This window comes from Capricornis sumatraensis, chromosome 4 (assembly GCF_032405125.1).
Source record: "Capricornis sumatraensis isolate serow.1 chromosome 4, serow.2, whole genome shotgun sequence".
NCBI lineage: Eukaryota > Metazoa > Chordata > Mammalia > Artiodactyla > Bovidae > Capricornis > Capricornis sumatraensis.
This window is the reverse complement of record NC_091072.1, coordinates 76,779,496-76,795,107: the sequence shown is the minus strand read 5'-3', so window position 1 is coordinate 76,795,107 and position 15,612 is coordinate 76,779,496. Positions and strand designations below refer to the sequence as shown.

Here is a 15,612-nt window from a genome sequence, read left to right as displayed (position 1 = left end):
TTTTCAGTTATGGAAAATTGAAGATAAAATTCCTGAAAGGGGGAGAAAACACCTTACTTATAGAAGAACAAAGGTAAGAATTATATCTGACTTCTCCACAGAGACCATACAAATAAGAGAGTGGCATGCGTGCTCAGTCACTTCAGTCATGTCCAACACCTTGCAACACCTGTAGCCCGCCAGGCTCCTCTGTCCATGGATTCTCCAGGCAAGAATACTGTAGTGGGTTGCCATGCCCTCCTTCAGGGAATCTTCCTAACCCGGGGATTGAATCTGTGTCTTTGTCTCCTGCATTGGCAGGTGAGTTCTTTACCACTAGTGCCACCTAGTGGAGTAAATATTTTAAGTGTTAAGAGAGAACCACCCGCCCCCCACCCCACCCCACCAATCTATAATTCTGTACCCTGTGAAATTATCCTTCTAAGTGAAGGAGATATATGTGAGACAACAAAAGAGACACATATGGGAAGAACACTTTTGGACTCTGTGGGAGAAGGCAAGGGTGGGATGATTTGAGAGAACAGGATTGAAACATGTATATTACCATATGTGAAATAGATCGCCAGTCCAGGTTTGATGCATGAGACAGGGTGCTCAGGGCTGGTGCACTGGGATGACCCTGAGGGATGGGATAGGGAGGGAATTGGGAGGGGGGTTCAGGATGGGGAACACATATACACCCATGGCTGATTCATGTCAATGTATGGCAGAAACCACTGCAATATTGTAATTAGCCTCCAATTAAAATAAATTAATTTTTAAACAGTAAAGGAGAAATAAAGATTTTAAGGGGATGAGATGATTGGATGGCATCACCAACTCAATGGACATGAGTTTGAGCAAGCTCTGGGAGATGGTGAAGGACAGAGAAGCCTGGTGTGCTGCAGCCATGAGGCTGCAGAGTCAGACGTGACTGAGTGACTGAAGAACAGCAACAGTAAAACCAAATGGAGGGAATTTTTTTGCCAGTAGACCTGCCTTGCCAGAAATGTTAAAAGCAGTTCTTCAGAGAGAAGAAAAATAGTATAGGTCAGAAACTCAGATCTGTTTAAAGAAAGAAGAGCATCAAAGAAGGAATAAGTGAAGATAGAACAAAACCTTTCATTTTTCTTAATGGAGCTAACAGGAATTTGTTCAAAATAATAGCTACAGTGTATTCACTTATGTACACTTATGTGTTTATCATGGGTTTCCTAGGTGGCGCTAGTGGTAAAGAACCTGTCTGCCAGTGCAGGAGACATAAGGGACAGGGGTTCAGTCCCTGGGTTGGGATGATCCCCTGGAGAAGGGCATGGCAACCCACTCCAGTACTCTTGCCTGGGGAATCCCATGGATAGAGGAGCCTGGCAGGCTATAGTCCATGGGGTTGCAAAGAGCTGGACACAACTGAAGTGACTTAGCATGCATGCACCCATGTGTTTATCATGTATATGCTTATTTATGTTTATATATAAGTGAAATGAATGACAGAAATGATACAAGGGATGGGAGGAAGGAATTAGGCTTATTTTGTTGTTATGACCTGTGAAATGACATAGTGTTATTTGAAAGTGGACTAGAATTAGTTGCAAATGTATGTTGCAAACTCTAGGGCAACCACTAAAAAAAAGTAAAAAGGTATTACTGCTATGCTAGGAAAGAAAGGAGGGAAAAATAGAGTCACATAAAATACTCACTTAAAACCACAAAAGGCAGAAAAAGAGTGGAAGACAAAATAGAAACAAAAAACAAGGACAACAAATAGAAAATTGTAATGAATATGGTATATATTAATCCAGTACTCATTTTGAATGTCAGTGGTCTAAATGTACCATTGAAAGACATATTATGAAAAGTCGATCTGAAAACATGACCCAACTATGTGTTGTCCACAAAAAATCCACTTTAAATATAAAGCTATTTATAGATAAAAAGTAAATGGATGAGAAGAATATCCCATGCTAGCACTAATCAAAAGAAAGCAGGGGTGGTTGTATTAATTTTAGACATGGCAGAGTTCAAAGAAAAATTAACAGGGATGAAGATGGGCATTACCTAATGATAAAGGGGTCAATTCTCCAAGAAGATACAATTCTTAATGTGTATGTGCCTTACAACACATCAAACTATGTGAAGCAAAGACTGATAGAACTAAAAGGAGAAATAGATGAATTAACTATCACAATTGGAGACTTCACCATCTTTCTCGCAGAAGTGGACAGATAAAGCATACAGAAAATACGGACATCAGTGATCTCAACGCCGTCAGTGAACTGAATAATACTGATTTCAGCAATTCGTCCAACAATAGCTGAATTTACATTTTTCTCAAGGTGACTTGATTCACCCATGCATTCATTCATACATACATGATAACATATTCATCATGACAGACCACATTCTGGGCTATAAAAAACATCTTAACTAATTTAAAAGAAGATAAATTATATAATTGCTGCTCTCAGATTACAGTGGAATTAAACTAGAAATCAGTAACAGAAAGATAACTGGAAAATGCCCCAATACTTAGAGGTTAAACAACACAAATCTAAGTAACACTTTAGTCAAAGAAGAAATCCCAAGATACATATATTTTAAACTAAATAAAATTAAAAGCACAATTTATTAAAATTTGTCAGATGCAGAGAAAGCAGTGCTTAAAAGGAAATTTATAACATTGAGTGGATATATCAGAAAAGCAGGTGATCTAAATCTTTTATAGTTTCCTAAGTTTCCATCTTAGGAAACTAGGAGAAGAACAAACTAAATCCAAAGTGCTCAGACAAAAAAAAAAAAAAAATTAGAACAGAAATCAGTAAAATTGAAGACAAATCAATAGAGAAAATATAACTAAAAGCTAGTTTTTAAAAGTGAATAAAGTTAATAAATCTCTGGATAGGTTAACTAAGAAAAAAAAGAGAGAACACAAATTACTAATGCCCAAAGTGAAGGAGGGGACATTGCTACAGATTCCATGAAAATTATGATAAAGGATGATAAAGGAATACTACGAACAACTCTGTGCCCACAAATTTGGTAACCTAGGTCAAATGGACCAATCCCTTGAAAGATACAATCTGCCAACATTCACACGAGGAGAAATAGATGATTTGAATAGGTCTGTATTAAATAAATGGAATTAATAATTAATAACCTTCCAAAAAAGAAAGGGTCTTTTCATGCACTTATCGGTTATTTGCATATTTTCTTTAGCTATATGTCTTTTCAAATGCTTGCCCATTTTTCTTTGTTACTATCACAACTTTATTTAATATTTCATTGAACAGAATATATTTTTTGAAATTAATAGACTTTGTTAGAGAAGTTTTAGACTTACAGAAAATTGAGCAGATTGCAGTTTCCATATATCCTGGCTGTTTTCTGCTCAGTTTCCACTATTATTAACATCCTGCATTGGTGTGGTACATTTGTTACAATAGATGAACCAGTATTGATAAATTATTATTGACTAAAGTCCATACTTGACATTAGGTTTTACACTTTGTGTTTTATGATTCTGTAGCTTTTGACAAATGCATAATGTCATGTATCCTCCATTATAGCTTCATACAGAATAGTTTCACTGCCATAAAAATCCCTTGTGTTCTGCCTATCAATTGCTCCATCTCTACTCTGAACCCTTGGCAACCACTGATCTTTTCGCTCTCTTTATAGTTTCACCTTTTCCAGAACGCCATATAGTTGGAATCGCACAGTATGTCGTATTTTCAGACTAGTTTCTTTCACTAAGCAGTATGTTTTAAGATTCCTCCATGTTCTTTTTCTTGGCTTTGTAGGTCATTTTGTTTTATTGCAATATCCAATGGATGTACCACAGTTTGTTTATCCATTCACCTTTGGAGGGACATTTTGGTTGCTTCCAGTTCCTGGCAATTTTGAACAAAGTTGCTATTAAACATTTATATGCGGAGTTTTGTATAGGTATCGTTTCCAACTCACTTAGATAAATATCTCAGAATATGATTGCTGGATCATATGGTAATGCTATATTTAGCTTTGTAAGAAACTGCCAAAGAATCTTTAAAAGTGACTATACCATTTTACATTTGTATCAACAAAGAGTTCTTGTTGCTTCACATTCTTGTCAGTATCTGGTACTGTCAAGTTTTCATTCTAATAGATGGTAGTGGTCTCTCTGTTTTAATTTGCAGTGCCTAATGACATGATTTTGAGCATCATTTCATATGCTTATTTGCCATCCATCTGTCATCTTTGTCACGTGAGGTATCTGTTAAGATCTTTTGCCCATTTTTAAATTGGTTTATTATCTTTTTATGGTTGGGTTGCAAGAGTTATATATTCTCAATACCTGGTCCTTTATCAGATATATGATTTGCAAATATTTTCTCCCATTCTGTGGGTTGTCTTTTCACTTCTTTGATGGCAGCATTTGCAAAAAGTTGATTTTGTGTAGTCATATGTTTTTATCTCCTAGTCACGTGCATTGTTATTGTTTGCAGTATGTGTAGGTGCAGAAACAAAAGTAAGCAAGAGGAGGGGCAGTAAGAACAGCAAGAAGGTGAGAGATGGCTGTGGAGAGGGGTTGAAACAAGGCATGGGTGGAGCAGTGGAAAGAGTAAAGAGGAGCTGGGTAAAAGGATGCACCTCTTGCTCAAGTAGTACTTGATCCATGTCCCCAGGATGGATTCTTCTTGCTTTGTAGCCCAACAGATATGATTGCCTCACTCTCAGAATCCTACATCCCCTTCTACTGCAGGCTTGAGAATGAGGCTGTCAAGGCAGGGTTCTTGCCTCTTATTTTAGCGACTAAACAACGAAAACAACTCTCATTCCTCGCTAGCTTCCCTGTATTTTCTCTGAGAAAGGTATTTAAATGCAAAAGGGGTTTTTGACATCCTTCATGAGTTTGAGGAAACTCCGGGAGATAGTGGAGAATGCGCGCTGTGGTCCATGGCGTCGCAAAGAGTCAAACCCGACTGAACGACTGAACAACTACATAGAAAATGTCAATACCAGTGATCAATGTTCCTCAAGGGCAGGGATTCTGTTTCACTTATCTTTTCATCTCTCAGAACCTAATACAAAACCTGGCAAACAGACTTCCAATAAATGTTTGTTTAAAGTGACAGAAGGCTTCCCTGGCGGCTCAGACGGTAATGAATCTGACTGCAATGCAGGAGACGCGGGTTCAATCCCTGGGTCGGGAAGATCCCCTGGAGGAAATGGCAACCCACTCCAGTATTTGTGCCTGGAGAAGTTCATGGACAGAGGCTACAGTCCATGGGGTCGCAAAGAGTCGGACACGACTGGGCGACTAACACTTAACAGAGTGACAGAGGTGGGAGACAGTCGACAGGGCCCGAGAGGGAGGCTTATTTTTAGTTGCAGGGGATGTTTGAATGCAGAAAACCCCGGCTAGGAAAACTGTCTCTGAGGACAACAAGGGGAGCAACGAAATAAAACCTGGTTCCTACTGTGTACCGGAGCTGATGCCTCCCGAGCTGGATGCGGGAACCCTCTGAGGACCGGAGAAACTAAGACCCTGTAGCGTTTGTGCTGTGTTTTTAGGGGGAGGGGGCAGGGGAGGAGAAAGGCGAGCAGAAGCGGGAGGAGCCTTGCGGCCGGCATCAGCTTAGTGGAGGTTGAAAAGCCTCTCCTCTTTCCCCTCCCCGGCGCCTCCACCTGGCTCCTCCCAGTGTTCGCCAAGCTCCCCTCCCCCTTTCCCCAAGGACAATCTGCAAAGAAGCCGGGCGGAGGAGAGCTAAGACTCTAAGGCAAGAGGGGCCCTTGGGTAAAGAGCGAGGAGGATAGCCGAGAGTGAGCGAGGTGGGAATGAACGTGCTGGAAGTTGGCGGTGGGAGAACAGAAGGGAGCAGCCAGGGAAAGAAGAGGTGGTGCGGCATCAGAAGGAGGAGCTGAGGGGGGATGGGTGACGAATCCTAGCCCCTCGACTCGTCCCTCTCGTGCACACCCTGTCTCTTTGCCTGGGAATCAGGGATGGGTGGGTGGTGCTCCGACCTAGTGGCTGTCGGCAGCCTGACTCCTACCCTGGCACTCATCCAATTCAAGTCAGTGCACCTAGGATGCTGCCTCGCCTGTTTTTCTACCTCCCTCGGGCTTCTCTGCGCACCTGTGATTTTATATATAGGTTTTAACATGTCTATTTCTACATGTGTGTCACTGTTGATCCATTTATTTATGACTCTGCTTGTATATCTGTGTCTTGTGCCTCTATAACAATTTTAGAGCTGCAGCAGAAGAATTTGAGCTGTTTTTTTTTTGCAGGTCAGCACTCCCAACCTCCCCCCCCCCCGTTTATGATGCATTCTCTCCGTCACTGAAGCCTCTGTGGGTGGAAGATCCCTGTATGAATTTCTATCAGGGATGAGCTCCCAGAGTGAATAAGCAGAGGAAAACTGAGGGGAAAAGGGATTGGCACAGTACTCAAACGTTTTGTTCTTTTTTTCCCAAAATTTTGCCTTCCTATTTGCAGCAACCACTTAGGCTTTCTTTTCTTGAGAACTGCAGAAATTTTCACATGAACACTCATTAAATAGGAGAGTGTCTCTGTTCTTGTTTGTATCCCTCTCTCTGTTTGTTGCTATCTGCTTTCTTAAGTCCTGTTTGTATCTGTATGTGTTAGAAGTATCCAAGCATATTCAAATTTTTCCTATATTTGTGTGCCTCTCCTGTTGTCAGTTCACTGATGCTTTACTGAACGTCTGTTGTTATGTGCATAGGCTTCGGTAGGCTGAGGGAAGCTTAAAAAAATGAAAATGATCCGCCAACCCCCCAGGAGTTTTCAGTCTAGTTAGGGAAAATGACGTTAGCAATCTTTAGTATCTGCAAACTTTTTCTTTTGAAGGCCACATAGTAAATGTTGTAGAGTCTCTGTCGCAATAACCTACTCTGCTCTTGTAGCGCAAAAGCAGCCATAGATAATTATCAAAAGAATGTGAGTGGTATGAGCACTGAAATCTGAATTTCATATAATTTTCATATGTCATGAAACTGCTTTTTTGACCACTCAAAATGTAAAAACTTTTCTTAGTTTGCTGCCTTACAAAGACATTGGAAGGGTTCAACTTGGCTCCTGGGCTGTAGTTTGCTGACTCCTTATTTAGCCCAACCTTTTCAACCCGTAAGAAGCAACTAAAATATCACATAAAGCAATAATTCAGTGCTAAGTGAGTGATCTGGTTTCAGAAACACTATGTGATTTGAGGAGGTTCAGAAAGCAGTACTCCTTGACCTGTGGTAATCAGTGAAGGCTTAGTAGGTTTACCAGGGATGTGACTAGTACAGGCCTTAAATAATGGAGTAGGATATTGATCTGTGGACAGAGCCAGGATAGCCTTCCACACAAGTGATGCAATGTGCACAGGCACAGAAGTGGGGAGGAACAAAGTGAAGGTTAGATGTTAATGGAGTAGAAAATTTGCAGGAGCCCAGTTTGGAGCTCCAGGCAAGAGTTAGGTCATGGAAGCTTTGAATGCAACCCAAGAAGTTTGGGTTTATCTGTCAGTACTGCTTATATGCAGCATATCTCTGAACCTGTGTTTGTTAACACTATGTATGTTTGTGTATGTTTTCTTCATGAGTGTCTCATTGCATGTATTTTCTTGGCATGTGTATGGATTTATACGTGGAGGTGACCTGTGTCTTTATCAGCAGCTACCCTGATTGCCCCAGGGTTCACATCTGAAACATGAGCTGCACTGAAAGGTCATCAGCTCCTGATCGTGTGAATGACTCCTCTCTCCACTGAGGCCTCAGAGGCCTATGACCTTCCTTTGGAGGTTTATTTGGTATCTGAAATAGAGTGGAAAAGGGAAGCGCAAGCAGAGGGAGACCAGCTATTGAAGAAAACAATTCAGATGGAAAGAGGCCATGAGGACAGAAAAGAAGGATAACGGAAGATAGTAACAAGGAGAATAATAGGGTTTGGTAACTGTTGTGATTCTTGAGAGTAAAGAGGAGATACATTTAAAAAATAACAGCGGTTAGCCTGGATAACTGGGAGAGGGATGATTCAGTTGGCATTTTTATGGATGTAAAAGTATGTCTTGTATTTTCCTTTGAGAGAGAGAAGTCCTAAAGACAAAAATATGAAGGTGTTCACATGTTATGTGTACATATTCATGTCTATGTGGCAGTGATTTTGTGTTACTCTTCCCATTTGGTAGTGTTTAGTGTGAGGGGCAAGGCCTGAAGATAAAGGATCAAGAGATGCATAGGAGGCAGAGACCCTGAGAGGGATGGGAAAAGCCAAAGAAAGTCCCTCACCATTCCTAAGCCTGAACCATTATTTACCCAAGCTCCAATGTACCTGTATAACCTGGAACTCCTGTTCCAACTTAGCCCATTTCCATAACACCCAACTCAAATCTTAACCAAAACCCAGCGTACTCTTGTTTTCTGCTTCTGCTTTGTTGGTTCGCAGTGCCCTAAGCCTCATTTGATTCCTGTCCTCTGCAATAGCCCTTCCCTTCATTAAAAGGGAGGACTCTGTGAGGCTACCTTAACTTGTTTCCTTTCTCATTTCTGTTTGGTCACCCACCCTTCTCCTTGACCTTAGCTTCTTCTCCAAATAGGCTCCAGTTGGGGTGGGAGGGATTAGCCAGGACTTTTGCGGTCTTAGGCTTGATTTCTGTGACATTTCAGCCTGTCATTCTGTGAGGGTGTGGTTCTTTTCTGAAAGAAGTCCAAAGATCCCGGGCTGCAAACCTCAGACTCAGTATAGTGGGACAGCCTGACTGAGGTGGCTCTAGCCAGTCTAACAGAGCCATCTTCCAAGCTCGTAGGAGTCTTGATCCCGTCGTATCCTAACTGGCCATTCTTTTGAATTCTAGAGTGGATCATGACCCATGAAGAGCACCATGAAGCCAAAACCCTGGGAATCGGCAAAGCCATCGCCGTGTTAACCTCTGGTGGCGATGCCCAAGGTAAGGAAGAGGGCCCAGCGTGGGGAGAGGGCCTGGCTGGGAGGCCCTCCAAAACCCACAAAAACCACAGTGGGGAGGCCCCCTTAAATTTCCTGACTCCCTTAGCCTTAGCCTGTAGAACAGAACTATCCTCCTTAAAATCCTCCTGCTGTGCATTTACACAGGGACCTGGGGCTTCCCCCAAAATCTCTGTTAGGTCTAAGTCCACAAGTGCTTTTGGATTTCACTTGCTCTACTTTGAAAAAAAAAAAAACACAACTTTTTATTTTATATTGGGTTACAGCCAGTTCACAATGTTGTGATAGTTTTGGGCGGGGAACAGAGGGACCCAGCCATACGTATACATGTATCCATTCTCCCCTAAACTTACTTAGGTCTTCATAAAGCTTGTTTCCAAGTTTCTCTGAAGATCTGGGACAATTTGGGTCCTTTGGTACTCAGAAAACTGGTGTTTTCTCGAGCAGAATTGGAAAGGAAACTAAAAAGAGATAAAATTGTTGAGAAGGCAGTAGGTTGGTTCACTCCAAGTACATCGGAGATGCTGGGAAAAGGAGGGGGTTTGGAACTGGTATTTGATGGGCTCTAGCAAGTCTTCAGGAGCCGACTCTGGTGTCAGGGCTCCTGCGTGGACCAGGGTCAGGCGCCTCACTCTTGCAACACGTTTCCTTCTACTGGGCGCACGTCTGCCATCATTCTGCCGTTCTCTCTGTTTTCTCTAACCTCTCCTGCTCTTCCATTCCTTTGACCCTTAAACAAACAGGAATGGCAGCAGTTAATCAGTACAAACCAAAGGGAGTGGAGGGTGGGTGGGGGGCAGCAGGCCGAAGAAAGCAAAACCCTCTGGCTTGAGTCTAGGAGACCTGGGAGTCAGAACTGTCAGGTATATGGAAAGATGAAGAGAGAACGAAGGGGATCTCAGCTGGCCTCCCCTTCCCTCTGTACCGCTCTTCCCTCAGGTTTTTAAACACCCACTTTGTATAGAGCCCTGTCTTGTGTGTTGTGGAGAAGCTGATTTCCTTTGGGAACTGTAGTTTAATGAGGAAACATGTCATATGTTATTAAAATTCTTAATAAATAACATAATATAAATAACAATAATCAAGTGTGTCTTAACCCACTTATCTCACTTAGCCCACTCTATCCTTATTCTTAGGATAGAATCCACTTATCTATTGAAATGGTAGGCCTTGGTTGGACTAACCAGGGAAGGCTTCGTGGAAAAGATGGATTTCGAGAAACTGAACTCTTCATTCAAGTAAAGTGCGTAAATCAGTGCATGATGCAGTAAATGCAACACCAGTTCAATGAAAAGTGAACTGTTGGGCATCTGCTGAGTGCCAGACAGGATGGGAGACGCTACGCCTTCATCAGTGGAAGATTCACCCATCGTCTTTGTTCTTACGACTCTTCTAACTAGTACATTAGTAAAGCTAGATTTTAAGTATATTTTAAACTAATGTTTAATTATAATTGTGATATCTGTTATGAACAGGAAAACAGAGGAAGGAGGCAAGAGGCCTGAGTTTAGGAACAGTAGCCAGATTAGGAACACAGACCTGGTTTCTGTTGCTTCTCTCTCCTCTCCTGGAAAGAATCTCATATCAGTACTAAGTTCCTCAGCATAAACTCTGAGTGTTGGTCCTAAAACCTTGGTAGGATGGCCTGTGGAATTGGATTGTCAAATTAGGGGAAGCCAGAGCCTGCTAAAAATCCAAATGAGGTCCACAGAGTTATGAATTTATGAAGAAGCAGAGCTTTCTGGAGAGGGAAGGAGGTTTAAAAAAAAAGAAGTCTAGGATTTAACATGGGTCCAAGAGCAGCAGAGCCCTTACAGCTTCTGATCCCGAGCAGAGAGACCCTTCTAGAGACAGGCACAGTGTACCCAGGGACACATCCCACTGCAAAGCCATATAACAGCACAGGTGCGTGTCAGTAGGGACTGAGAGTGGTAGGATAGAATTCTTGGGAGGAAGGAAGCGAAACAGCAAACTCAAAGTAGATTTGAGAGCTCCCAACTGAAAGGTCCCAAGTGAAACATTTTGAACAAGTGTTTAATTATAATTGCTCAAACATTTAATTATAACAGCTCAAATGCAGAAGTGGCCTGCATGGAGATAGGTTTATGGGCCCTTGTTCTCCCAGGGAGAGGCACAGGAAGGTTTTTCCCTAGAGGCTGTAGGCCACATGGCAAAGGGAGGTCAGCTCTATAGGATCTAGAGGAGCCTCAGCTCTGTTGTTCCCTGACCTTAGCAAGGTCGCTGCTGCTGGGTTGCTTCAGTTGTGTCTGACCCTTTGTGACTCTGTGGACTGTAGCCCGCCAGGCTCCTCTGTCCATGGGATTGTCCAGGCAAGAATACTGGAGTGGGTTGCCTTGCCCTTCCCCAGGGGATCTTCCCAATCCAGGGATCAAGCCCACATCTCTTAGATCTCCTGCATTGGCAGCCAGGTTCTTTACCACTAGCACCACCTATTAGCAAGGCTAATAGCGTCTTAAGATAGAAGAGTGGCCAAGAATCAGACATCCTGAACTCAGAAACTGGGCTGATTAGATGCCAGATCCTAACCCCCTCTCCAGCCCAGAAGTGGTCCCAATCCTCCTGAAACCACAGTACATTTGGCCTAATGAAATGGGCATATTTTGCTGGAAAGGACCTCAGTCACCTGCTCTATGCATCTGTCCTCAGACAGGCAGTCTCTTCCAAAAGCATATTTATCCTATTTTTAAAGGTTCATTGGAATAGGATTCTATTCCCTCTCCATAGCTGTTTAGGATTTACAACTTTTAATTACGTAGCCATCAGAAAGTATAATTATATCTAACAAACATTTGCTCTTCATGTCCTTTTTTTTTCTTATTCAAAGTTCAATTAAGGTAGAAAGAAAAATTTTAGCAAAAAGATAGTGACCAAGTCATTTATTTGTTTTTCTCCTATCTCATGTCATAGACCTATCCCCTGTAGTCCTCCCTACAGCCTCTTCCCAACAGGCCGTAATTGGAGACTCCAAAGTACGTGCTTCTGATGCTCTCCAGAGTCCCTCGTGGCTGTGCCCAGAGTACCCCTGGGTGGTGCCTGTAATCTTATCCTTCGTCTTGCTTCTAATAAGGCAGACAGCTGGTCATGGAGGGTTATTTAGGGCAACATGGAACAGCCAAGGACTGGCCTGGGACCAGAACAGGCCGGTGACATTAAGTAGGAGAGCCCAAAGCATTACTGGGACTTTCTAGTATGATCTATACAGCCCAGTCTGTGACTTCTAGGGAACTAAGGGTACAGAGGCACCTAGGGGTCGTAAAACTTGATTTCTAGGAAACACTCAGTTATCCATTTCTGAGGCAGGGAGGATGACCTCTGAAAGTTGGTATGGTAAAAAGGCAGAGGGAGGGGAATAGAGAATCTTCTTTTCTTGTGGGATTTTTCTTCTGCCCAAGAGACTTGGATGTTTCTTGTCCACCATCTATTGTTTGTTTTACACTTAAAACCTTTGAAGTGATTTGTTTTCCTTTAATTTTTTTCTCCCCTACCCTTCCTCAGCTCAGGAGCAGGAAAGAGCTTTCCAAGCTATACATTTCAGAAAAATATTTTTTCCTTCTTTTGTAAGATTACAGATTTATACTCCAGGACTCCAGGTATCCAAAAGAGAATCCCATAGGCCTTGGGAAAGTCTAGAAAATAAACAGTAGTTTCATATTCATCCTGATTTTTAAAAATTGAATTTATTCATTTTTCCTAAAGCTTCTGAGAAGGCCTCTCCCTTCACAGATTTTTTTCACTTTTGATTCCTTCAATTCCATCAGTTAGATGTCTAGACTTTGCCTTGGTGATGTAATAAGTATATTTTGACATCGGTGCTATCCAGTGACCTTTTGTTGGCAAGCCCAACCTTCCAGTTCTCATCTCAGATCAATTATCAGACGCCTATGGCAAAGTTCCCACTTCTTGAAACTGTCCCCTTTGGCTTCTAAGATGTTGCTGAGTCCTGGTTCTCCTCCTGTCTTTCTTGCTGCTCCTTATTCATTCAACATTGGTGTCCCTCAGGGTTCCATTCTTTGCCCCTTTCCCTTCTAATTTTACCTATTTTCTCAAGACGGTCTTCCGGGTCCACATGGATGACCCACAAGAACTTCAAACTCAGTAGATCCAGATATGACTATATCATCCCCAGCCCGATCTTTCCAAACCCAAACCCACGTCTGCTCAGCTAACTGCACAGTTTTCCCTGGGGCCCAAGGCAGTCATGGGGCATGTCTTCCTTCCTCTCCAACACCTTGAAATCTAATCACATACTGATTAGATGGAAGTCCCATTGCTTCTGTTTCCCAGGTTCTTCTGTCCAGTCTCTGTTTCGTCCCAAGTGCCCAGTCGAGGCCCTGATTGTTTTTGTCACCGTGGCCAGGTAGCCATCTAATGTGAGTGTCCCCTCTTTCCAGTCTGTCTTCCGCATTGCTGCTAGAGTGATCTTTCTGATCCATGGAGCTCATTATGTCCCTCTGCTCTTCAAAGATTCTCCAGTGACTATAACTTTTATGTTTTTTCAGATACAGACCTCTTTAAGAATCAGTGAATGCTATGGACCTTCTCCCAGAAGAAATGCCCTTGCCCACAAAGCTTTTCATACAGTTTGTTGGGGTTCATGGATTCCCTGAAACCTTCACCCGTGGATCCCCAGTCAAACCCTGGCTTCCAGAATAAAAACTAGCCTTCCCTCAATGGGCACACAGGCCCCTGCCCCGCTGCACAGCTTCATTTCTATATAGTTTTCCAGTTTATTCTTTATAACACAGAGTTAGTAAGGCTACTGCTTGACCCTCAACTTTATTTGTGCTATTCATCCTGCCTATAACACTGTCCCCAGATTTGTCCATCTGACCAAAAGATTTGAAAGGAAATTATCCTTTAGGTCTCAGGACGAATTCAGTCTTTTCTGTAACACCTTCCCTGACTTCCTCCTGGCATCATAGATGCTTCTTCTCCTTGTCCCCATTGCACTTTGTACAAATCCTCTCCATATGGATCCAAATTAGAACCACACTATAATTCCATCTTTTTTTTTTTTTTAATTTTTAATTTTTTGGCCTTGCTAAGCAGCATGTGAAATCTTAGTTTCACAGCTAGGATTCATGCCCCTTTGCAGTGAAAGTACAGAATCTTAACCCCTGGACCACCAGGAAAGTCCCTCTTCCCTTGTCTTGAGGACCATTCCCAAGTCCTTTATTTTTGTATCCCTAGACATTCTGTCATCCCCTGATGCATCTTTCCCAGTGCCTGCATAGAGTTAGGAACATGAGAGGTATTTAATAAATATTTGTTAAGTAAGTGAATAGTAAGGCATTCAGTTTGATTTGGAGCTTAAAGCCATGTAAAACTAACAGGTTTGTCGACCTGCAAACAGACAAACCTGAAAAATAGATATTCTGGCCTTTTTGATGCTATTCAGTTCCAGATAGCTTTGGATTATGCAGTAGTTCATGCTGGATTTTAGCCTGCTGCTGCAGATTTTTCCACTTACTGGCTTCTCGAGTGCTTACTGGTATTTCTCCAGGCAGGTTAAGGACCATATGAATAGATTTTAGGTTGAAACAAAAACGTATAATGTGTACAGGGCTACCTGAGGGAGGGTGATTAAAGTGGTTCACAAGAAGCTGATCTGTCATGGCATCACTCTAAGCCCTTCCTCACATTATAAGGTACGACAGGGTTACCAAGATTAAGACCCAGGAATGTCTCACTAGTGAGGCTGCTGAGCACTAGCAGTGGCATTGTTTCTACTGTGGTTGTCTGCACAACCCTGCGTTGTATGTGGTGCCAGGTCAGCTCCGCCCTGTACTCTTGGAAGACAGGGTTCTTGTCATTGAGCAGCTGCTAGGAGAAGGATGGTGCTCACAGACGAGGATGCGGGAAAGGCTCTCCCCTCTGTTCAGGCCTAGTTGTTTCTCCCAGTGGAGACAGTAATTCTCAGCACGATGTTGCGGTTTGTCATACACATGCCACACACAGGGTCACAGGAGAGGATCAGCACCGGAGAAGGAGAGCATGGAGTCTCCACTGCTTATGCCTGCACGCTTGGTCACAGCCTCTTCTGGTAGTTTGGGAGCCAGAGGATCTCATTGCGTGGCGCCCACGGGAACACATACCAACGCAACAACACTAGAAAGCTGTGTATGTGGGGGGACTGGGAGGATCCACCAGCCAGTAATGGACATGCTCATGGTCACTGAGCCCAGAGAGTCATGTCTTTGTCCTGAGAAGCCTATACAAGCCGGATGCCAGATTCACTGCTGAAGACAAGGAAAAGCCTCGTGTAGCCTTTGGGATTAGCATGGAGGTCAGCAGTGTTGGTTTAGACATTTCGGATTTGGATTCAAAGCTGACCTCATCTTTGCTCTGTAACCTCAACCTATTTGAGCTTCAGTTTCCAAGTCTAAAATGGAGGCAACTCCCGGGTTGTGGGAAGGATTAAGTGAGTTGATGATTGACAAGCATCTAGCAGCATCTAACCCCACAAAAAGCATGCGGAGATGCTTATTCCCTAGGTTGCCCTGGCACGGAAACGTTTTAGAAAGATGGAATTTTGGGAGGTTGGGGAGGCGAATGGAGGTAAGTTGTGTAATGTTAACATTGAATGAAGTAATTCAGGGTTAATGGGGAGCACAGAAGACTTGGATGAGGGGATTCTAGATTCAGAGAAAAGCCTTGGAAAAGGACTG

General features: G+C 42.8%; 1 protein-coding gene across 6 annotated transcripts in view; it reads left to right on the top strand.

Moving 5' to 3' along the window:
- Positions 1-15,612, top strand: part of PFKM (phosphofructokinase, muscle) — a 42,252-nt gene that overhangs the window by 12,200 nt on the left and 14,440 nt on the right. For 3 of the 6 annotated variants that reach the window (XM_068970518.1, XM_068970519.1, XM_068970517.1), the window contains exon 1: positions 8,818-8,906. In XM_068970518.1, the coding sequence (XP_068826619.1) occupies positions 8,822-8,906 (85 nt within the window). In that variant the 5' untranslated portion in view covers positions 8,818-8,821. Of the gene's footprint in view, positions 1-8,813; positions 8,907-15,612 lie in introns of those variants that run through there. The other 3 variants (XM_068970515.1, XM_068970516.1, XM_068970520.1) reach the window with 2 other exon arrangements.